This window comes from Podarcis melisellensis (assembly GCF_964234715.1).
Source record: "Podarcis melisellensis genome assembly, chromosome: 2".
Classification (NCBI taxonomy): Eukaryota; Metazoa; Chordata; class Lepidosauria; order Squamata; family Lacertidae; genus Podarcis; species Podarcis melisellensis.
The window spans coordinates 21,540,692-21,563,820 of record NC_138529.1 but is presented as its reverse complement, the minus strand read 5'-3'; the positions used below and the strand labels follow the sequence as shown (position 1 = coordinate 21,563,820).

The 23,129-nt window shown below is 43.5% G+C and overlaps 2 protein-coding genes and 1 long non-coding RNA gene across 4 annotated transcripts in view; 2 read left to right on the top strand and 1 right to left on the bottom strand.

The window, feature by feature from the left end:
- The window catches only part of POLG2 (DNA polymerase gamma 2, accessory subunit), a 12,058-nt gene extending 6,891 nt beyond the window's left edge, over positions 1–5,167 (top strand). Inside the window, exons 7-8 of the mRNA XM_081898726.1 lie at positions 232–332; positions 4,969–5,167. Coding sequence (XP_081754852.1) covers positions 232–332; positions 4,969–5,134 — 267 coding nt within the window. The 3' untranslated portion in view covers positions 5,135–5,167. The remainder of the gene's footprint in view (positions 1–231; positions 333–4,968) is intronic.
- MILR1 (mast cell immunoglobulin like receptor 1) lies at positions 4,831–16,412 on the bottom strand. 2 transcript variants are annotated; one of them, XM_081899000.1, is made up of 8 exons: positions 16,304–16,411; positions 16,168–16,224; positions 14,012–14,326; positions 13,143–13,265; positions 8,877–8,960; positions 7,840–7,902; positions 6,701–6,760; positions 4,831–5,917 (listed from the first exon to the last, which is right to left on the bottom strand). In XM_081899000.1, exons 1-7 carry the CDS (start codon positions 16,344–16,346, stop codon positions 6,705–6,707), a joined length of 741 nt encoding a protein of 246 aa, XP_081755126.1. In that variant the 5' UTR covers positions 16,347–16,411; the 3' UTR covers positions 4,831–5,917; positions 6,701–6,704. The 2 variants fall into 2 exon arrangements, with proteins under 2 accessions (XP_081755126.1, XP_081755127.1); XM_081899001.1 differs by lacking the exon at positions 13,143–13,265 and having other exon boundaries at positions 16,304–16,412.
- Positions 9,676–23,129, top strand: LOC309363070. The gene is made up of 3 exons (XR_014165218.1): positions 9,676–10,385; positions 15,343–15,474; positions 22,695–23,129. It is a non-coding gene; the product is annotated as an uncharacterized lncRNA (long non-coding RNA).

Sequence of the window (23,129 nt, the reverse complement as noted above, 5' to 3'; positions counted from 1 at the left end):
TAAGTTAATTTCTATTGCCAAAAACAAGGAAAGGTCAAATATATTTGAGGTAAATGAACCAAGGTTAAATTGTTGGCGTTAGGTTATTTCTTTTTTTGGCTCTTTCTCCTCCAGAATGTATCTTGAATGTTTTTACATCATTAATGCTGTCAATTAATTTATTATAATTAAAAAGCTATGTTTGTTTTCCAGTTTAACATTCCAATCACCGACAGTGTTTCCTTCTTGTAGGTGTGCAAGGGATTGTTCAATGAATTGTTAGAAAATGGGATTTCTGTTTGGCCTGGATACCTCGAAACCGTGCAGTCGTCACTGGAGCAGCTTTTTGCAAAGTAAGAAACATGGGTTCATAGAGCTGGAAGAGACCACAAGGATCATCCATTCCAACCCCGTGCAATGCAGTAATATTTTGCCCAATGGTGGGGGTAAAGCTGTGATATAAAATCCAGGCACTGGTCCAGAGACCACATAACCTCTCCTGATTCAGATGTTATGGAGAAATAGTGCTGATCGCGCCCTTCCCCAAAACTTCTAATGGCCACTCCCAGCAGCTTCTTTATAGCTATTACATAGCATTAGCGATAAGAGAGTACTCTGCAGCACCCCATAGTGTAACCACTAGGCAGCCAAAAAGCTCTCTTCCAATGCTGCTCTCTGGACTCTGCCCAGAGGTAGGACCAGAACAACAGTAACACAGCACCCCCAATTCCCATTCCCCAGAGCCAGTAGGATACCATGGCCAATGGTATCAAAAGCTGAAGAGAGATTAAAGAGCAGGAGCAAGGTCCCGCTCCCAATGTCCCACTGTCTGCGGAGATTAGGGTTGCCATATGTCCGGAATTTCCCGGACGTAGTCGGTATTCTGCCCTTGTAAACAGTGTCTGGGCAGAAATTGCTGAAAGTGTAGATTTTGACGAATTTCATTAATATTAGCTCAAAATCTCATTTTTAGCCAAAGTAGCTCAACAACCTTTGTCTCCAGATTTTCACTTTTTGAAATATGGCAACCCTAGTGGAGGTCCTTCAACAGGGTGACCAAGGTTGACTCACCTCCATGTTTTAATAATCTTTTATTACAATATAGTCAGTACACTGTCTTGCCTGCCTTTAAAAAAAAATACCTGAACTGCTTTTGAGAAATTCTATTTTTTATTACCGTATTTTTCGCCCTATAGGACGCACTTTTTCCCCTCCAAAAATGAAGGGGAAATCTGGGTGCGTCCTATGGGGCGAATGCAGGCTTTCGCTGAAGCTTGGAGAGCGAGAGGGGTCGGTGTGCACCGACCCCTCTCGCTCTCCAGGCTTCAGGAAGACATCCGCAGCCTAGGCAGCCCTGCGGGAAGTCCTGCAGGGATGTCTAGGCTGCAGATAGCAGCCTGCTTCCCGGAGCGTCGGGCGCCCTAAAAGCAGAGCGCCTGGCGCTTCGGGAACACATCCGCAGCCTAGGCAGCCCTGCGGGACCTCCCGCAGGGATGTCTAGGCTGCTAATAGCAGCCTGCCGCCCAGTGCGTGGTGCACCCTGAAGCAGAGCGCCCCGCACGCCGGACAGACATCCGCAGCGTGGGGAGCCCTGCAGGAGTTCCCCGCAGGGCTCCCCATGCTGCGGATAGCAGCCTGCCGCCCGGTACGAGAGGCGCCCTGAAGCAGAGCGCCCCGTGCCCCGGACAGACATCCGCAGTGTGGGGAGCCCTGCAGGAGTTCCCGGCAGGGCTCCCCATGCTGCGGATAGCAGCCTGCCGCCCGGCGGGCAGGGCACACTGAAGCAGAGTGCCTCGCGTGCCGGGCAGACATCGGCCAGCCCCACAAGCTCGAGGGACAGCAGTGAGGCGCAGCGCCGCCATCCCACTGCTCCTCGACCTGGTTCGGTTTCCCCGACATGGTTTTGGGGGGGGAAATAAAGGAAATTTTCCCCCCTTTATTTCCCCCCCAAAAAACTAGGTGTGTCCTATGGGACGGAGCGTCCTATGGGACGAAAAATACGGTATCTTAGCATTGCAAATACTTTTGCAGTGGATCGTCACACTTCCGCAGCCCTTCTCCCACCAACATGCTATAGCCCTAAACTGTTTTGTGGTTCCTACACTGGGTCACAAATTGGTATAGACCAGTGTTTCCCAACCTTTTTTGGGCCAAGGCACACTTTTTTCATGAAAAAAATCTCGAGGCACACCACCATTAGAAAATGTTTAAAAAATTAACTCTGTGCCTATATTGACTATATATAAAGTAACTCTCTTTAATAGGAATCAAATAAACACAAAGAAAGTATTTTATAATTACATTATTATGAAATAGTAAGTAAACAGAAATATGAAAAATTATAAAATACTTTATTCAGTGCGCAACCTGGGCCTGTTTGGCTGAACACAAAGCTGATATTCTGGCTGGAATCAAAGAAAGACACACACGTAGCTCTTCGTCAACAGCTCTCAGTCTCTCTCTGTATTTAGTTTTTATAGCAATCATGCTTGAAAAGCTCAACTCACAGAGATATGTACTGGAAAATGGGAGCAATGGCAAAATAGCTTTGTTTGCCAGAAGGGGGAACTCCTTGGCAGTTTCCAACCAAAAACTGTCCAAAGGTAGATCAGCAAATCTCAGCTTGAAACCACGATTTTGGTTAGGTGCTTGTAAAACTAGCTTGTAAAAAAGGCTTAGGTGCTTGTAAAACTAAATTCCTCCAAACTTTTGACAGCACCGAATCTCAAACTTGGAAAAGGCAAGAACAGCAGAGCCATTCAGAGAGCAGTTGGCAAGGCTGTCATGAGAGAGAGAGAGAGAAACCCTCTTAAGTACTTGACTTCAGAGGAACTCTTGTACTGTCTTCCAGAGTAGAACTGCCGGATTCACTTCTTGGTGCACAAAACACGCACGCAGCAGGAATGCTATTTCTACTTCTACAACCTCCTTGCCACCTTTTGATTTAAAAGAGCAGCAACACTTGGCTGAGAGAAGACAACTTTCAGCTTTGATTTCTGCTTGCTCACTCACTTCCTCCTGCCCCCCCCCCGCTCCAAATGCTGTCTGCCAAAAGTCACTCGCCACCCAAATCTCTCCATGCTCCTGAATGCACTCAGCCCTTCATTTCTAGGGAGGAAAAAAACTAAATAATAATAATTTATTATTTGTACCCCACCCATCTGGCTCGGTTTCCCCGGCCACTCTGGGCGGCTTGCAACAAAACACTAAAATACAATAACCTATTAAACATGAAAAGCTTCCCTAAACAGGGCTGCCTTCAGATGTCTTCTGAAAGTTTGGTAGTTATTTTTCTCTTTGACATCTGGTGGGAAGGCCGCCTGCGAGGTCTTGCCCTTGCACCCTGCGCAAGACCCACCTCGCCACCTATGAACAACCACGAAAAACCCCCGACTAAGTGCAAGGTGCATTTATTTTCCTTGGTGCCGCCAAGACATTCCCGGAGAGAAACTGGCGCCGTAACCACAGCAGCCCCTTTTTGCTCCCACCTCTTGGGAAAATCTAAATTTGACTCCTGCCGCCCCCAAACAACCGAGAAGCGGCATGGGCTCGAGTTCGCGTGAGAAGAAGAAACACTCTGCACGTGCCCAGAGGCACTCCGCTTTTCTTTCTGAGCCCGCCGCGATGCACTCTGTACATGCTCGCGGGCGCGCCTGCCTGTCTTTCCAGCCCCCGCAGGGCCCCCCCCGGCTCACCTGAGGCCCCGCCGCGCTTCTGCTGCCTGCGGTGGTCGCTCTCGTAGAAGCCGAGCGTCTCGGCGGTGCGCTGCTGCTGCTGCTTCCCGGGGCCGGGCGACGGCGGGCTGGAGGCGGGCGGCGCGGAGCGAGCCGGGGACGGCTGAGGGGAGCGGCACTCGCCGCCCGTGAAGCTGCTCCGCCGCTGCTGCCCGGAGCCCGGCAGGAGCAGGGAGAGCTCCGGGGGGCCGCCGCCGCCGCCCCCCCACCGCCCGCCTTCCCCGCTCCCGGCGGAGGCGGCATCGGCGACGCCCGCCATCTTCACGTGAGCGGCAGCCACAAACTCCGCTCCGCGCGGCGGAGGCGGCGGCTGCTGCTGCTGCTGAGGGAAGCCTCCACTGGCCCGCCGGAGCATGTCATTGCCACGCGACAAGGAGCGCACCAGACGGGCCCACCTCTCCAGCGCGCGCGAGCGGCGAGCGGTCCTGGCGGCCATCTTGACGGAGGCAGGAGGGGCGTTGCCATAGCAACCGCCCCCGCGCGGCCTGCTGCTGCTTCTCCTCCTCCTGTCGTCCAGCCCGAAGCCTCACAGCGACGATGCGGAGGGCGGGCGGGAGCGAAGGGAAGCGGGCCCAGCCTCCTCTGGCAGAGTTTCAGCCCGAATAACACCACCACCGCCGCCGCCCCGCCTCTCGCCGCCCGACTCGCCCGCCTCCCTCCCACGGCACACTAGGCAACCTCTCGCGGCACACTAGTGTGCCGCGGCACACCGGTTGGGAAACACTGGTATAGACTTCTATTGCTGTTCTCAGGTTGGGAAAGCAAGATACAGGAATACCAAGGCTGTTCATGCTCTCTGTTGTATACTTAAAAGTTCAGGGATAGCATGGTGGTGGCCTGTGGGAGATGAACAGGATAGTAAATGGTGGCTGGGAAAGAAGGAGCCCTGTGCAGTTTTTCTTAGAGACAGTGGGCAAACTGCACCTCTACATTACCTTCATCTGCTCCAGTACTGAGTGACTCACTTGGTGTGAAATTGGTCTTGGGTTAACAATGGCAACATTGAATCCTGAAAATCTTTTCAACAGGTCAGTTAGTAAACAAACCCTTTTCCCCCCAAGGAGAAGTGAATGCCTTATAGCAATATTTCTGTAAGTTATTTTTCAAAACCGCAAACTCCTGGAAAGTGCTGGTTTTTAAAGTACAGAATGCCTAGCGGATTCTTTCAGTGTGCCTCCCCTAATATAAATTAGTAATACTGCTACTGAATACAGGAGCACCAGTTCCACAGGCTTGTGTTTTTGTTTGTTTGCAGGTATGATGAAATGAGTATCCTCTTCACAATCCTTGTCAGTGATACCACACTAGAGAATGGTGTGGTCCAGCTAAGGAACAGAGACACCACAATGAAAGAAATGATGCATATATCCCGATTAAAGGACTTCTTAACCAAATACATTTCAGCAGCTAAAAACATCTGAGCTTACAATAAAGACCAATTCTTCCTTCCTGAATGAATGGATCTTTTCTCTGGTTGTAGCTAACAAAAGCCAGGAAAATTGACTTTTTTCTGATACATTGTTCTGTTCGCTAGGGGGCTCTCTTGTATCATGCGATAAGATGAGGCAAAACCATGCAACTGGAAAGCCACAGCTTTCAGTTCATAGTAACATTACAAAACATCTAAGAAGCAGAGGGCAAGCAAAGATATAATGATCCTTTGATAACTAGCAGTTTGGAGCCTTCCAGACCCCAGGAGATCTTAATTTTATCACAACATAGCAACATCTTCATCTGAAAGGAATTAGTGCACTGTTGATCAATAAATTTGTCTTTTTATATAGTAGAAATAGGCATGGATGACTTGTGTGCAGTGGAGCAGCTGTCATCTGAACATGGACCCATCCTAAACTTCTTAACCAAATTAATTCTGCTTCCATTTCCAACATAAGCATATATAAATGGCATTCCCATAAACTGGAATATACATTAGCTTAAGTGTCCCAGGTTCATATGCAAAATCATTCTCCATTGTAATTGAATGGGTAGGGGGAGAGACTTGGAACCAATGAAGTGAGGTGGTGGTTTTCCACTTCCTTGATTGTTGATGTGTCAGTTTGAATAAATGCTGAACATCAGGTTGGAGACACATAGCAGGGGCAAGCAGGTAATATTGAACTTGTCAAAAGGTAAAGGAAAGGTTCTAGATCTGCTGTGTCATCTTGTCTGTAGTATCTCGAGACAACTGGTATCAAACTAGAGTCCTGTAAAGACAAACAAACGGACATGGGCTTTGTTGAAGAATATTCTAAAGCTACTGGGAAACAGTCAGGTTTAAAGGAACAATTGGCAGCTTCCTACTGGTTGGGTAATCTAATCAATATATGAAAAACAATTCTTAAGAGATTAGGTGGGGAGTAAGGCAGTGACTGCAAAAAAAATGAGTGCAATATATATATATATATATATATATATATATATATATATATATATAATATTATTGAAAAAAATGAAGGTTTCGCTGCTGTTTCTACACTGAGTAGTATGCCTTTTGGTTTGTGGTTCCTTCCTACCCCCCATATTTCCCCCCCAAGGCGTTGCAAATCACTAGAAACTACTGGTATTTTTGGATATAATACTCGAGCTTCAGTTTTATAAGCTTCCTCCTCCCTTTATGTGTTCTGAATCCCTCTCTTTTGCATCCAAATTATGGTTTGTGCATGTCCTCCAAACCACATTTATAAATCATAGCTTGGTTCTGGTGGTCTGTAATATAGAATGAAGTAGTAGAGTGTTGGGGACAACAACGATGACAAAATGAGACCAAGTCTTGCTTTTGTCTGAACCAAACTTTGGACAATACATTGCTGAATTGGCTATCTAGCATTTAAGAGAAAAAGAGGGTACTATCTTTAACACATGACAAATAGTAAGTAAATTAAAGATTTGTGCCTACCCACTACAGGCAGAAACATGATCAAAATGGACATAATCGGAGAATCTGAAAAAAACCCAGTTGCTTGTGAATAACGAGGAAGGAACTGTACCTTTTTATCTTCGGATGACAACTTCTGCATAGTCCACAGTACTATCCCCACCAAGGATCACTAGAATAAATAAGAAATGAACTTAACTTTTTTTAAAAAGGCTGCGTACACACTATATATTTGAAGCACAATATTTACATCAAGTAATTCTGGGAACTAGTTTACCTCTCCCAGTGTTTCAATTCCCAGCAACCCTTAACAAATTGCAGTGCCCATAACTGTTTGAGGGAGCAAGTGCTTTGAATATGCTTTAAAGGCATCATGTGTATATAACCTTAGTCATATCAGTTTCCATGTTGGTATATCCTGCCATTCCATAACTATTACAGGTAGCATCACATTGATGTAATTCAGGGAAGCAGCATAGTTCCAGGTTTCAGTGGGGGACCTTCCATGCCTTCCCATCTAAACTTGAAAAATGTAGGGTGCAATCCAATAGTACTTGCCATGTGCATTTTCTGCTAATTTTGGTGTCAGTTGTGGATAGCAACTTGTATCTTCAAGTGTTTGCATTTTTAAAAGACATTTTTGCTATAACATGAGCTGTAAAGGTATTTGTAATATGTGTCTAAAATACATTTTTTATGTGAATTTTCTCCTACCTATTTGCTGGGGCAATGCCTATTTATAAATGCTCTATTTCTTCTATGTAAAATGTTTCTTTTTCAGTAGGGCCAGAATTCCTTAAGAACTCGTTGAAAACAGGGCACAGCATCTTGTGAGATACCAGTTTGCAGCAGTCATTATAATAAGGCTGCAATCCTTCACAAGATAACAGTTGTGTTAGAACAACAACAACAACAAATTTTATTTATATCCCGCCCTCCCTGGCCAAGACCGGGCTCAGGGCGGCTAACATCAAATATATAATACATTAAAACATAATTTTTGAAATGAAAGTTCATGGAGTTTTGAATTTTTTTTCATATTGGTTGAGTTTGGACATTATTTTTAACCATAAGGCGCATGAGCTGCATGCTGGTAGTCCTGTTTCACTTATTTCTTTGTATAGTATAACTCACTAGTGCACATACCCTAATATATAGTAGTTTGCCTTTAGTAGGATTGTCCAACTCAGGAGGGCAAACCTGTATTCAACCTAGCATTGCTTTATTTAGGGAATTCAAGATAGACTTTACCATTTCTGTTGTCTTCCTCCTTGGTTTTATGTTTCACATTGCAATACTCATTTTCTTCACATACTGAATAGAATGCAATAAAGAATAAGTGAAAAGATGAGTTAACTGGCATTTCTGGCCTGCAAAAACAGTTCAATTTTTTATATGTTCTGCCTCAAATCAGAAATTATGTTCTTCATCCTTAAATCCATGGTCTTGAAAGGTCAGGAATGTGACGGGACTATTTAACAAAACTGAAATTAAATCTCTGTTAAGATACAGGGAAATACTAAATACAATTCTCAATTGCATGATTCCCAGGATGAGGTTTTAATGATTGATAGGAATGAAACTGGGCATATTTTGTACTTCTGGAAGTGCTAAAATTGCTTTTCTATATATCCCTTCACATGAAAGAGTTCCTTATTAGCTCTTTTCAGAAATATGTTCCGCTTATATGAGAAAAGTACCTGTAGTTGCCATGAATGCCCCTCATAAAATATCTACCTTGAGGCTTTGGAACACAGGGAGGTACTAGTCTACATAAATCTTCAGGCTCTCCTGTTCTTGAGCCTTATGATTTCAGCATTAGGCCTATTGCAACTCTTTTCAGTCCTGTTTTCTATTCTCTCTTCTCAGCCAGCTTTAAAAGCTCTTTGCACAAGCTCCTGATAGTCAGCTGGCTATACGGTTTGGCCCATTGGCACATGTCGTTCTACACACTGCAGGGTATCATGTGCTGCTTCCATATGAGCTATAGTGTCCTTTATAACATGTGGCTAAAAGATTTGTTGTGTGTGTTTCTACCCCCCTACCCCCTGTGGTGATGTTACAACAAAGGATTTGTAAAATATTCATTCCCCTTGCCATATAGAGTCAGAATTCCTAGAACCAAATCTTGTTTCTTTCAATAGAATACTTTGTCTTGGTTTCCAGAGTGGCTGGGTCAACCCAGTCAGATGTGTGGGGTATAAATAGTAAAATTATCATTACGGAATGGGACGTCCCTATTCCCCCTGGAGAAATGTTGGGAGGGTATGGAATTGCTCAGTCTTTACCAGTATCGTAAACGTCACCATTGTCACTGCTTGGCCGATGGGCTGAAAAGACAACAGCTGGTTTGCTGCCTGTACTCTGTTTTCCTGTGAAATATAAGCAAAATACAGTGATAGGGTTAAAATGTGTTTCTGATAAAGAAGGCCTCTCTTTCCCCTGTGAAGTGCATCCTCTTCTCTTGGCTCTAGGTCACGGGTGACGAATTTGGGTCAAATTTAATGCAGTTGGGGGAGCCCAGAGAGACATGGACAAAATAATGTGCATGGGCTGAAACGGATGAGCAATTGAAGGATGAAGTGGGAGAAAGCCCTCTGAAGGTTGCATGTTCTTGCCAAGGTTGTCCCTCCCCTAGTACAAGGAAGAGAAAGATGGGTGGTGGAAAGGGAGATGCAGAGAGAGGGAAAGTGGGTGGCAGTAAGAGTTAATTGTAAGGTCAATCTTCACAGGCCCTGCCCACTGCCAGTACGCCACCCTGATCAAGGGATGAGGCCTACAACAAAAGGTTCCCTGCCCTTGCTCTAAATACCGGAACCATTTCAACTTAGCCATCAAACAAATGTGCTATACAGTGGTACCTCGGGTTACATACGCTTCAGGTTACAGACTCCGCTAACCCAAAAATAGTGCTTCAGGTTAAGAACTTTGCTTCAGGATGAGAACAGAAATTGTGCAGCAGCAGCAGGAGGCTCCATTAGCTAAAGTGGTGCTTCAGGTTAAGAACAGTTTCAGGTTAAGAACGGACCTCCGGAACGAATTAAGTACTTAACCCAAGGTACTACTGTACCAGTCTTACATACATGGGTGAGGGACCTCAGGCCTTGGGTGCCAATGCAGCCCTTGACGCTTATCTTTACAAGTCTCAAGGCTTTCTCCAGGACACACCCATAGGAACATAGGAAACTGCCTCATCCCTAGTCAGGCCATTGGCCCAACTAACACCATGTTGTCTACTCTTGACTGGTGACATTCTAGTCAGAGAAGACCAACTGAAATGAATCAGCCGAAGTTAGTCGTGTCTATAACTTCAGCGGGTCTGTTCTAAGTAAGGAACGGGTAAAATCTTGGGCCTAGACGGAAAAACCAAGCGATGCTTTACGAGATGAATTTTGGCAGCTTGGTGGACCAGAGAGGTAGCTATGAGGTTGCTAAACCCCAGGTTTTCTATAGGCCTTTATGAATAGGATTAAGGTGCATGGAGACCAGAATGACTAGGCCCCAGTTCTTATTGCCACAGTGGCAAAGAGAATGCATGTCGCCATCTCTTGTTTGGCCTAGAACACGTTTCAAGGCAAAATTAACAACATGGAGTGCAGATGCGATCTGGGGTGAAAGAAAAGTGAGGAAAGGTCAGGGAAGTTAATTCAACCTAGGCTTGGTTTCAAAATCGCTGTGTGGTTCTGAATCACATTGTGAAAGCTGTCTGTCAGATGCTCAAGCACTTTTATCAGGAGGAAAAGCTGATAAGGATTCTGCCGAAGCACAAAGATGTCGCCACACCAGCGCTACTCAAGGTAAGGAAAGATTGCTCTCTCATTATCGAATGCTTCATTGTGAATTAGTTTGCCAGTACAGTCAGCACACCAGAATAAATCTGCATGGTTTTTTTTACCTTTCATCTTTGTGAGTGTAAAACCAAATGCGAAGCGCTTGTTCCCTCAAACCTCAAGTTAATATTTGTGTGTACCATGTGCTAGGGTACATGACTTGCAGAAGGTTTAGGAACACCATAAATTTTCTGGACAGAAATACGTTTGTCTTGCCAGGGAAGGGTTCAGCCTAGCTCGCTTGGAAGGGAGTTGATTTGATTTGATTTATACCTGGAGGTCTCAGGGTGGTTCACAGAACAAAATCAGAATATAAAACCACAAAATATATAATCAAAATAAAAACAACAAGCCAATACGCTCCCCCCCCAAAAAATACCTCAGCAGCACGCTGAGAAAGCCCTCTCTTGCATCCTCGCCAACGTGTATCTGAGGGTGATGGGACCAAGAGAAAGGCATCTTACCTAGACCTCAAACCCTGGGCACATTTGTCTGGGAGAATATGGTCTCTCAGAACATCGAGATCCAAGCCGTTATTTAAGTTGTTAGAAGATACGTTAAATAAAAAATGAATATATATCATATATCATGCTATGCTTTGCAAAAACACTTTCCACCTAGACAGGTGAAACTAACACCCTTGACTAACACCTGCCTTTAAATGCATTTGACGCTGCAACTTTTTTAAAAAAATCATGTGCTTGTTATAAGTTTAGCTTGTGTGGAGTGCTGAGTGTTGCCAGGAAGCAATGCCTTTTTGGGCAAAGTGCAGCAACTTTTTGATTTATTTATTTTTGTTGTTGTTGTAGCCCCCAGTGACGGGGAATTCTGAAAGAGTGTGTTGGAAATCTTCTACATCCTCTGATACACATGTTGGGTTGCCATGCACCTGGAATTTCCTGGACATAGATGGGACTTGGCTGTCTCTGGACAGAAATTGCTTTAGAGTCCGGTAAAATCCAGATGTATGGCAACCCACATTGGAAGTGTAAAGGTAAAGGTACCCCTGCCCTTACGGGCCAGTCTTGACAGACTCTAGGGTTGTGCGCTCATCTCACTCTAGAGGCCAGGAGCCAGCGCTGTCCGCAGACACTTCCGGGTCACGTGGCCAGCATGACAAGCTGCATCTGGCAAGCCAGCGCAGCACACGGACCCTTACCTTCCCACTAGTAAGCGGTCCCTATAAGTTGGTAGGCGCTGGGACCAAGCAACGGGAGCGCACCCCGCTGCGGGGATTCAAACCGCCGACCTGAAAGTCCTAGGCGCTGAGGTTTTACCCACAGCGCCACCCGCGTCCCTCATTGGAAGTGTAGGTTTTAGCAAATTTCCTTTTAAAAAAAAAGTTCAACAACTTTGGGCAAAACTAAATAAAAGGCTCAGCAACATTTGTGTCTGGATTTTTGCTTTTTGAAATATGGCAACCCTATATTGGAGGGCATGGGTGGATTTTGTATGCTTAACTGCAACTCCTTTAGATAAGATTCTCATTGCTGTGGAGTCTTTGAATAAGCTAAATTTGTCTCTACAGACATCTTTTGTGCTGTGGGGTGTTTTGGAATATATCACATCATTCAAGTGCATAATCATGGCACCAATCTGGTAAAAGTTGCTGGTTTCAGTTGACTACAGACATAAACTGCTATAAGCTTTGAGATACTGCCGCTGATGTCAATAACATTAAAAGCTAGTTAGCTGAATTAACCTTAATTCAAGAAAACGAAAATGCCCACTCCGTGGCATTGCTATTGCCAATATCATGAATATCAAGCCAGAATTTACAGAGAGGTGCTTAAGAAGAGGAAATAATTTCATGATGAAATGACAGAAATGGTGGCAGAAATCTAAAGGATGTATTCAAGACAGATGTTTTTATGTAATTGTTGATAATCTAATTTCCAGTCTTAAAAATCATTATGAAGTTGTGGGGCTTTTAGACGAGAAACTTTGGGTTTCTGTGGGCATACACCAAAATGTCTAAAAACCAGGTGGAGTAAATGTGCAAGTCCTTCACCAAAGAGCACCAAATCACAACAGATTTGTTTAAAGAAGTGAAGTATCTGAAAGCAATTCATTTGTTTCCCTTTGGGAAACCGTTTGGAACCATTTAACCCAGGGGTCAGCAACCTTTCCCAGCCATGGGCCGGTCCACTGTCCCTCAGACCATGTGGTGGGCTGGACTATATTTTGGAAAAAAAATATGAACAAATTCATATGCCCCACAAATAACCCAGAGATGCATTTTAAATAAAGGGACACATTCTACTCATGTAAAAACACACTGATTCCCAGACCGTCTGCAGGCCAGATTGAGAAGGCAGTTGAGCCGCATCTAGCCCCCGGGCCTTAGGTTGCCTACCCCTGAATTAATCTCTCAAATAAGATTAATGAACTTAACATTTCAAGCTTATTTGTGCAGTTCATATCTTTTGCACTCTTGCAGTGACGGTAGCTAAAGCAAAGAGGTCACTGGGCACTTTGGCATGTGTTCAAAAATGGGTCAAGAGCACATCACAATTTTTGGAACCTTGGTCACTGAATCAAAACAGGAAAGAAAACTAAACTTTAATTGTAACATTTAAACATTTCCTAATAGAAAAACCTGCACAGGACTGTTAAATGTGTTGTAGGCAGATAGACTGATGGCCAATAGGGTGATATCAGAAATTAAAGTCTAAAAAACAACAAAAAGGGATCCTCATATAGGTAAAACAGAGTCATACTTACTTGCTTTACACCAAGGAAGAATCAGCAGTGCAATTGCTGCACTTACTGCTAGCAGCAACAGCAGCAGAAGTAAGGGAGGCACAATGTATGCTACCAAGTTTTTATTCTTTTTCTCTTCTGCCACTGGGAGAAATATAATCATATGGATGTTAGGTAAACATGGATGAGGTTCCTGTCCAAATGGGATGCATTTTTAAGTAAAATGAAACAACAACAGCAACTAAATAGATTCTAGATTGTTTAAAATTTGTGCAAGAGGGGGCATTCTGGTAACTTTCCATGTACAGTCCCCACACCATTACAAATAGTTCTCCAATTCCTAGGAACAGATTTGGGAGGAGGCTGCAAGGGGGAAGAAACTTCCATTTCCTCATAAGCAGAACTCTGTGCCGTTCACAGAAAGGAAGTTAGCCTAAGCCAATGTTTTTTAACCATGGGTGCAGCCTTAAGTCTGTCAGTAGGGACGACTGTTCTCATACAAGCCATATTCCATTCAAAGCTCTGCCAGGCAATCCCTGGTTTTTGCTGGTGTTTAGTCCCAGGTTGTTGTTTTTGTGTGTGTGTCCCATTCTTATGTCTTTAAGTGCATTTTCCTTTTAACCTTTAATTTGCTCTTTAGCCATGGATGTTTGTATGGCAAATGTAGACTCTGGCCCTGTGCGCAGAGGTCTTTCTTTTTCAATTTGGGCACACTGGCTTTTCAGGTGCAAATGTCACCTGTCATGACAGGCTCTTGGGTTCTTACAAGCTGTAAGTTCTCAACACGGCAGGCTCATAATTGATGAGAACACAATGAGGATTCCCAACTGACACTTTTCAAGATCACACCCTAAAACCAGAACTCTCGAGATATTAGAAAATACACATACCTCTTAATGTAATGTTGAGTCCACGGCTGTACCGGGTTTCATGAAATCTTTGAGCTTTACATTTATATTCACCCAGATCGCTGGTGGACATGACTGTGAGGTTAAACACAGCCCTTTCTTCTGTCCTGTTTGTTGTTGCATAGCCCACAGCCTTGGTCTGGTTTCTGAAAAGTGTGTAGTTAATTGGCAGCCAATCAGTCTTTGAGTAGTAGCACACCAGGATCACATTCCCGCCTATGATGGTTTCGTTTGGATGGCTGCAAATGCTGAAAACAGCTTTGGACCCTGAGCAAGTAGCGAAATTGTCAGGCACATCTGTAATGAGAAGTCAAGAAGCAAACAACTCCTTAGAATATGCTGTGTGCTGAATTGGAAAGTGCATTTGGGCACTGTTGCTCTGCTCCCCAGCAGCTGGCTTTTGCGTTGTGGCATTGAGTGCCTGCAGAACACAGTATTTCCATATAGACATCCTGATCAAAATCACTAGACCATGAATTGATAAGATAACCTCTGGAAGATATCTAAGTGTCTTCTGTCAGTGAATTCCATTAATTCCAAATAAGGGCAAAGACACTGCAGAGGGGGAAAATCAGCTTTCAGGAGTGAGTTGGAGTGGACATTGTAAAGCGGGGGGGGGGGGAGAGAAGAGAGGTAGAACACCCTGTATATCTACTTCATGGGTAGGCAAACTAAGGCCCGAGGGCCAGATCCGGCCCAATCACCTTCTAAATCCAGCCCATGGACGGTCTGGGAATCAGTATGTTTTTACATGAGTGGAATGTGTCCTTTTATTTAAGATGCATGTCTGGGTTATTTGTGGGGCATAGGAATTCATCCCCCCCAAATATGGTCTGCCCCCCCTCAAGGTTTGAGGGACAGTGGGCCCAGCCCCCTGCTGAAAAAGTTTGCTTACTCCTGCTTTACTTCAAATCCCCCCTCACAAATCAACATTTCCCAAAGTGAAACAATCCCTGCTGTGTCAGAACTTTAATGTACATCTTTGTGTGTCGTACGTAACCAACCCCAAGGTCTTTACCAGTTATCAAAAGCTTGGGTAGAATAGTATTAGCAATAGCAATTGTAGTAATTCACTTATATTCTGCTCTTGTACAGACACACTCAGAGAGTGGTTTACAGCAAAAAAAGAGAGAAATACATAACCATAAAATACATTGAAACCCATGCTACAAATTAACAGCAGCAATGTCACAATATATAGCTGTAAAACCCAACACATAGAGAAAATCACTACTTGACAAGCTCCTTTTCTGTAAGCCTTAATTAAAACTTTAGATCAGATTTGAACAGATGATTCTATATTTTCTGCTCAGATTGGTGTTTGATACACAGAGGTTTCCAGGAAAGAGAAAGGTGAAGAAAGACCTCAGGACCTTATAGGCTGGACTTCTCCACCCCTCACCCCAAGTGATATACCATTAACTCTCTTGTTGGAAGGACTTCAGGTGAGAGAGAGGAAGGGAGGGAGGGAGGCAGTCTGCCTTATTTTCCTCCACCAGAACAAATGTTGCTCAACCTTTTTAAACCCACATCCACTTTTAGCTAACATAAATATCCCACAGCCCTTCAAATCTAGCTCTCCTAATTCTTTTTTTTTTTAATTTCCAAGTGGATTGAAATTTTGTGACTTTTGATTTTGTACTTATAGTATTTTTGGAAACACCCCTCCCCCCAAATAGCTTCATACACTCCTTTGAGGGTGTCCTCTAGTTGAGAAACACTGACCTTCACTATCTTCTCCCCCACCACAGGGCTATTGGTGCTAGAATAGCACCTGTGGGAAGGATCCTGATGACCTTTTCTATTTTGATATTGTTTGTTGTGGGTTTTTTAAACAATTTAAATGAGATATACCAAGCTGTTCTGGCTTCTGGGATAGCTGCGCAGCCTGCATTCACTCCATAAGATGCACACACATTTCCCCTTACTTTTTAGGAGGGAAAAAGTGAGTCTTATAGAGCAAAAAATACGGTAAGTAACTGAAATAAAGTAGAATTATTGCACTAAGTAAGAAAGAATTATTGCAATGCGCCAAGGCAAAGATGATTTACTGATCTTATATACATATAGTTGAACATACCATCTATTCTAGTATAGCATTTTGAATCTCACTACTGTAAGTTGAAGGAGAAACTTACCTTTTTGATCAACATTGTTACCACCCCTGTAATCCAGGTTGGGTAGACTTGAATGAGCTGAAAGAAGAAAAAAGAGGTTAATCAAATGGGCAGCATTGTAGAAATAGGCACCACTAAAAACAGGAATATTTCATACCACATACTAAAGGGAGACACACAGACACTAAGCACTTGAACATTTTTAACAAGAATGGAGAAGTGGTTTAGTTTTCATCCTCAAAGCAGTGGTTCTGCTAAATAAGTATTGTCTGAATAACGTTGAGCAATAAATATGAGGAAGCTGATTTAGGGGAAATAGATTTCTGTTTGCTGAAAGAAAGAAAGAAAAGTCTTGACATTTATCTTGTGCTCAGATTCAAGCTTGATCGTTCTGATGATCAAACATACATACTACCTAGTATTCGGAAAGTGAGTTGTGAGGGATCTCAGACTGTGATGTACTGTATAAATGATCTGAGAAAGATCAGCCTCCGACGCAAACTGCATTGCTTCACCCGCACAGCCCTTTGTAGCTTGAGTTGCTGGCTCAGACAGCTATTTTGCATGTATGTGGAAGGGGGAAGCTGGACTGTAGTGCAGCTGGAAGAAAAGGAGAACAGAAGAGAAAGGGTAGGAAATGACGTTTTGCTTAGAAAACGACTTTCAAGTCAGCACAGGCACTTGGGTGTTGTACAGTCATCCCTGTTGTGCAGGCATCAGCAAACTCCACCCCTCCAAATGTTTGGGACTACAATTCCCACCATGCCTGACCACTGGTCCTGTTAGCTAGGGATGATGGGAATTGTAGTCCCAAACATCTGGAGGGCCGGAGTTTGCCTAAGCCTGCTGTTGTGGAAGCCCCTCTCATGCCAAGTAAGACTGGTGCCCACTCACTTGAGTTTATGACACCAGCCAAAGGTGCTAAGGACTTATGTATTTGTACAGTGGTACCTCAGGTTAAGTACTTAATTAGTTCCGGAGGTCCATTCTTAACCTGAAACTGTTCTTAACCTGAAGCACCACTTTAGCTAATGGGGCCTCCCGCTGTCGCCGTGCCGCCGGAGCACGATTTCTGTTCTTATCCTGAAGCAAAGTTCTTAACCTGAAGCACTGTTTCTGGGTTAGCGGAGTCTGTAACCTGAAGCGTATGTAACCTGAAGTGTCTGTAACCTGAGGTACCACTGAATAGGCCATTGGGTGAAAAGAATTTATTTATATCATTAGAGGAGCACACCCACTGCTGAACCACAGCCAGCCCATTTCAGTCAGCCACACAATCAAGAGTGGAGGAGAAACTGCCTTTGCTCATTAGCAGTGAAAGGCTATGGAAGGAAAGGGTCTGACCAGCTGCACTGAACTGCCCACTAGATGGCGCCATTATGCAATTCAGTGGATTTAAAATGACTATTTCAGCACACGCAAAAGGATATTTTGCACACGCAAAAGGTAATTTTGTGTTCTTTCGGCATTGCTATTTCTGGCGGATATTTTCGTCTCTTCAAAAGGGTGTGTTCTTAAAGGCATTTGGTTGGGCACAGTATGGACAGCGTGCAGAGCTATATGAACCTTTTGGTCTGATTCAGCAAGGCTCTTCTTAGTTCTTAAGGCAAGCTGATAAAACATCAGCCTCTAGTACCCTATAGTAATACATACAATGATATATATTGACAACAAACTGGGGTGGAATCTACGCACACATAAAAAACGCTGTGAAAATGCTTTTTTAAAAAACGTTTTGAAAAATATATCGAATTTGCCATAGCTCACAATCGCCATCTAGTGTCACACTTGTAATATTGCACTTTACAACACACTTAAAACATTTTATTTGCAGATGTATAACTGAGTCCAGGGTGCGGACTTGAAACACTTCCAGCAAGCCTTTTAAGTAGAGCACTCTGCTAGTTTTAAATACGTTTTTAGTGTTTTATATCCTGTTGTTTGTGGTCCTGAGCTCCTTTGGAAGGAAGAGTGGGATATATATTAAAAGCATCAGCAGCTATTCCAGCCCATTGGTTTCCACTGGGGAGTTAAGTGTAGACATAGTCCTCTGTCTTAGAAACCAATCGGACTTTGAAGTGCTTTAACTTTGGCTGGATTCCACCTGAAATATTTCAGACAAGTTATTTAGGTAGTGAATGGCAAGTGGGGGATACTAATGTAGATAATTTTTTTATATTCAAATTCAGATTTATTAGTAAAGGTAGCCCTGAATCTAAGCATTTTATAACTAAATCGTGGAACCTGGGGGTGGGGTACTTGGTGATTTCGAAGCGAGAAATGTGTCCTTTTGCCTTTCCTTCCTCCTGCAACATCCCTGTATACTACAAGGTTTTTAAAAATCTTCCAAATCCTCAAAGACAAAACTTTTAGGGGCTTGAGCAAGCTAGTTTCCTCTTCTCTTTCCTACCCCATCAGCTCCATTCTTCTTTTTTGCCCTTCAACATTCTCCACAGACATGAATAAGTTTAGCAGGTGCTTAGGCTGTTCCTCCATGTCTTCTGCATACCTCCTGAGTTCCCTAGAAACCACTATCTAATTTTCTATGATGGCTCCATTTAATTTCCAATCTGACAGGAACTCCAACAGTCAAGTTCACAATTAAAAGGAATGATGATTCATATGCAATCCTAGCCATTACGTCTTGACCTTCAGCATCTTCAGTTTCCTCACATCATGAAATTGGTCTTGGTTCAGTATAAATAAAAACAATCATCTGACAAGACAGTGAATGGATGAGCAATAGGCTTCATGATTCCCTTTCCCCTTGACCGCAGGTCATGGGATTGGTTATAGGAAAACGTATACTGAACATTGTCATGACACCGAGTTTTGTAGTGATGCAGCTGATAACGTATTTTATATACACCCTTTTCACCAGTAAATGTAATTAACAACCACCAGATGGCATAAAAGGTGTCTGTTTTTTCCCCTTTCCTTTCAGCACCATTACATTATGGGTTATTTCTTCAGACCACCTCTGTACATTTTCATACCATATGTCTACTTCAAAACCCTATAGATTGTGCCACATTTGGGCAATGGATAGTTTCACTGCAGCAAGCAAAAATATCAGGAGATGTATTGTCTCAACAGACTTATTAGGCCCCATTGGACTTCCTAGTCTTAACTGACTTATGGTCAAGCTTTTTAAATGCATTAACCCAATCATAGAAGCCTGTTAGAGCCGTGGACAAGGTAAGCCTTTAAAGTAACAGAAAGATTAAAAAAAATTGGGAAATGATATGACAATGAATTGAAGAAAATGTTCCATTTAACATTTGTTAAAAAACCCGAGGCATTTTTGTTGGGGATTGTAGGGAAAGACCTGCCAAAAAAGCCAAAAAATATCTTCGTGTATGCGACAACGGCCGCGAGAGTTCTGGTAGCACAAGGATGGAAGACTGAAGAAACACCAACTAAAGAATCATGGCAAGAAAAATTGACAGACTATGCAAAACTGGCAAAACTGACATATAAGCTACGGGACAAGGATAACTGTGACTTTAAGGATGAATGGGAACCCTTTACAAAGTATCTGAAGATGCAACAAAGTGAACTGGACTCCTTGGCAGGTTTTGAATAAACATTCACAAACTTTTTATTGATAATAATGAACTAAATAGTTTGAGGATCTATACAACTTTGTAACATGCAGAAAACAGCAGTCTCAGAGAAACTAAAGACTGGAACTGAGGGAAGATTCTTGTTTAAGGAACTTCACTTTTGTTATTGTTGTTGTTGTTGTTTATTGATGGAAACAAGAATACAACAATGGAGACGATAATACAAAGGTTTTGGATCTTTGCCAGGACAATATCGTATACCAATTAATGTCCACTGCTAAAACACAAAAAATAGATCTCCCCTTATGTTTCTGCACCCATGAAGGAAATTGAATAAGCAACAGCACATTAAACACCAATGTTGATTATGTTGATGTTGACTGATGCATTATTATTTCAATTGATTAGTCACCTAATGCACCACACCTCTGGGCAATGTAAATAATACAACAGCTATTAGGTAACAATAAAATAATATTCCCTGGCCCACACAGAGAGAAGGAGCTGTAAGCATGATTATCACAATCCCTCAAAAGCCTGGGAAAAGAGATTTGTCCGAACCTATCGCTGAAAGGATGTTAATGTTGGCAGCAGTCAGGCCTCACTGGGGAGAGCATTCCATCGCTGCAGTGCTGGAGTGGTGAAGGTCAAAACTGAAAAGGTCCTCTTCTTTGTTGCCACCCTCCAAACCACTCTCAGAGGGGGCATCTGGAGAATGGCCTCTAATTGATTGATTGATTGATTGATTGATTGATTCAGTGGCGTAGCGTGGGTTGTCAGCACCCGGGGCAAGGCAAGTAATTTGCACCCCCTAACCCGTGGATTTGCACACCCTAACCCTAACCCCCAGATGTTGTGCCCGGTGCGGCCGGCCCCCCCTGCACCCCCCATGCTACGCCACTGGATTGATTGATTGATTATTCTATACCTCTTAATATATATTAACATATCTCTAAGCGGTGTACAGTACCGAAAACGGAAGCAACAATAGGCAACTTAAACAAAACATTACAAAAATACGCAGCTACATAAAACTCCTACATTGTTATATACAAATATATAAAATTCAATATCAATTCATGTTGCTTCTTACACTCCCTTCCTCTCAGCCTCTGTATTCTCACCCAGGGTCCAAACAAACTCTCTGTTATTTTTATTGATTTTCCTTATTTTTTGGCAAATTGTCACCAAATCAATACAAATTCTATACAAATTTAAAAGCCGACTCCCCCTCCCCAGATGTCCCTTCTATTTTCCTCTCGCCTTTGCTGCTCCCAGTAAAATAACTTTTCCAAGTATCATTTCAAAATACATTCATCCCTTCTCCCTACACATCAACTGTTCAATTACCAATTTCTGTCATGGCTTTTATACATTGTTACAACCTGTCCTGAAAATAGTCGAGTTGAGTAAATCCTCTTTTATCTCTCTATAGTAGTCATTCATCAATTTTGAAACATATCCTTCTGATACCTCTTGAATAACACTTTGCCTGAGAAAAACAGATCTTGCTTCCTCCCAGACAACATACAGTCATACCTTGGTTCTCAAACACCTTGGAACGTGTACGTTTTGGCTCCCAAACGCCGAAAACCTGGAAGTGGGAGATCTGGTTTTCGAATGTTCTTTGGAAGCCGAACTTCTGATGCACCTTCCACAGCTTCCAATTAAGTGCAGGATGCTCCTGCAGCCAATCGGAAGCCGCACCTTGGTTTGTGAATGTTTTCGGAGGTCGAACAGACTTCTGGAATGGATTACGTTTGAGAACCAAGGTACAACTGTACACACATTAGGGACAAGCAAACTTTCAGCTCACCCATAAGTCACACAACAAAAAGAGTTCCTGGAAATCATGGACATCACCTAGTCTCTCATTCTTGACTTGCTTTTTATGGACAGAACCAAGGTAGATGGTACTTCTTCAGGATGCCCACGTTTATGTCCCATTCAGCTGCACTCTGCACCCCCAGTTCCAGGTACAGCAGGTTTCCTATGGGGTCTAAAGGATCAGAAAAGCCTTCCCCCTCCCTCCACTCTCAGCTCTTTCTTCACCCTCTGTCTTCTCCTCCTCCTCCAGCTGCTTTGGTCTGATTCAGAGGGATAGTGGATACAAGATCTAGGTATGGTCTGGTTCAACTTGGAAGAGGCTTATCGGGTGAGGCAGTCTATTAGATTGCGGAGTCCTGAACCAGGTAATATTTTGTAGGTTAAAATCAGTGCTTTCAATTGAATGCAGAAATGTATAGGCAGCTAGTACAACTGTGTCAAACCACTTTGCTTAGCAGTCTGGCTTCCACATTCTGTATGAGCTGCAGTTTCTGAGTCATCTTCAGAGGCAGCCCCACACATAGCACATTCCAGTAATCCAGTCTAGAGGTTACTAGAGCATAGATTACTGGAGACAGGTCATTCCTGTCTAGATAAGAGCATAGCTGGGCTACCAGCCTCAGCTGGTAGAAGGCACTTGAGTGCCTCTGTGACCACTGTGCCTTCAGTATCAGTAGAGAACCCTCAAGCATGATCCAGCCAAGCATTTTCAAAGCATTTTCAAACACCAATGATTTAGGGATAGTATTGTATCTAAGTTTGTGTTGTCAGTTTGTGCTATTATTGTTATTGTGGGGTTTTTTTGTACAGTGGTACCTCGGGTTACATACGCTTCAGGTTACATACGCTTCAGGTTACAGACTCCGCTAACCCAGAAATACTACCTCGGGTTAAGAACTTTGCTTCAGGATGAGAACAGAAATTGTGCCCCGGTGGCACGGCAGCAGCTGGAGGACCCATTGGTTAAAGTGGTGCTTCAGGTTAAGAACAGTTTCAGGTTAAGAACGGACCTCCGGAACGAATTAAGTACTTAACCCGAGGTACCACTGTACATGTCTTTTTAGTTTGGTTGTACTGATTGGAAAAAAGTGAATAATAATAAAAAAGACCAATGATTTAAAACATGGTGCTAAAGACATGCTTGAAACATTCTAGGTAAAACTGGACTTAAAAGTGTTGCATCACATCCTTTGGCTGCATCACAGTCACACAGACTGATCTAAACGACAATGTTGCTGACCGATGAAGTCCCCGCTGCTGTTCCAGTCACAACATCCAACTAACAATGGCCCCATGGTTGGTAGAAGGGCTGCACACAGAACCCGTATGACGCAGGCTTCCAAAGAGAAAGATTAAACTCCTGCTGTGGCACCAGGTTTTCCACACCCAAAGAACACTGGGCAGTTTGTATGCAGCATATTTGTACCAGGTCGGGAATTAGTGAGAGGAATAAGCATGCTGGAAGGCAGCCATGTAGATAAGGAAGAACGGACACTGCTACAGCAAGTTCACACGAGATAAGCACTGTGACCTGGCCCAGTGGGAAACAGGAGCTATTGACTTCACTCTCATACTTTGGAAGATCCAAGT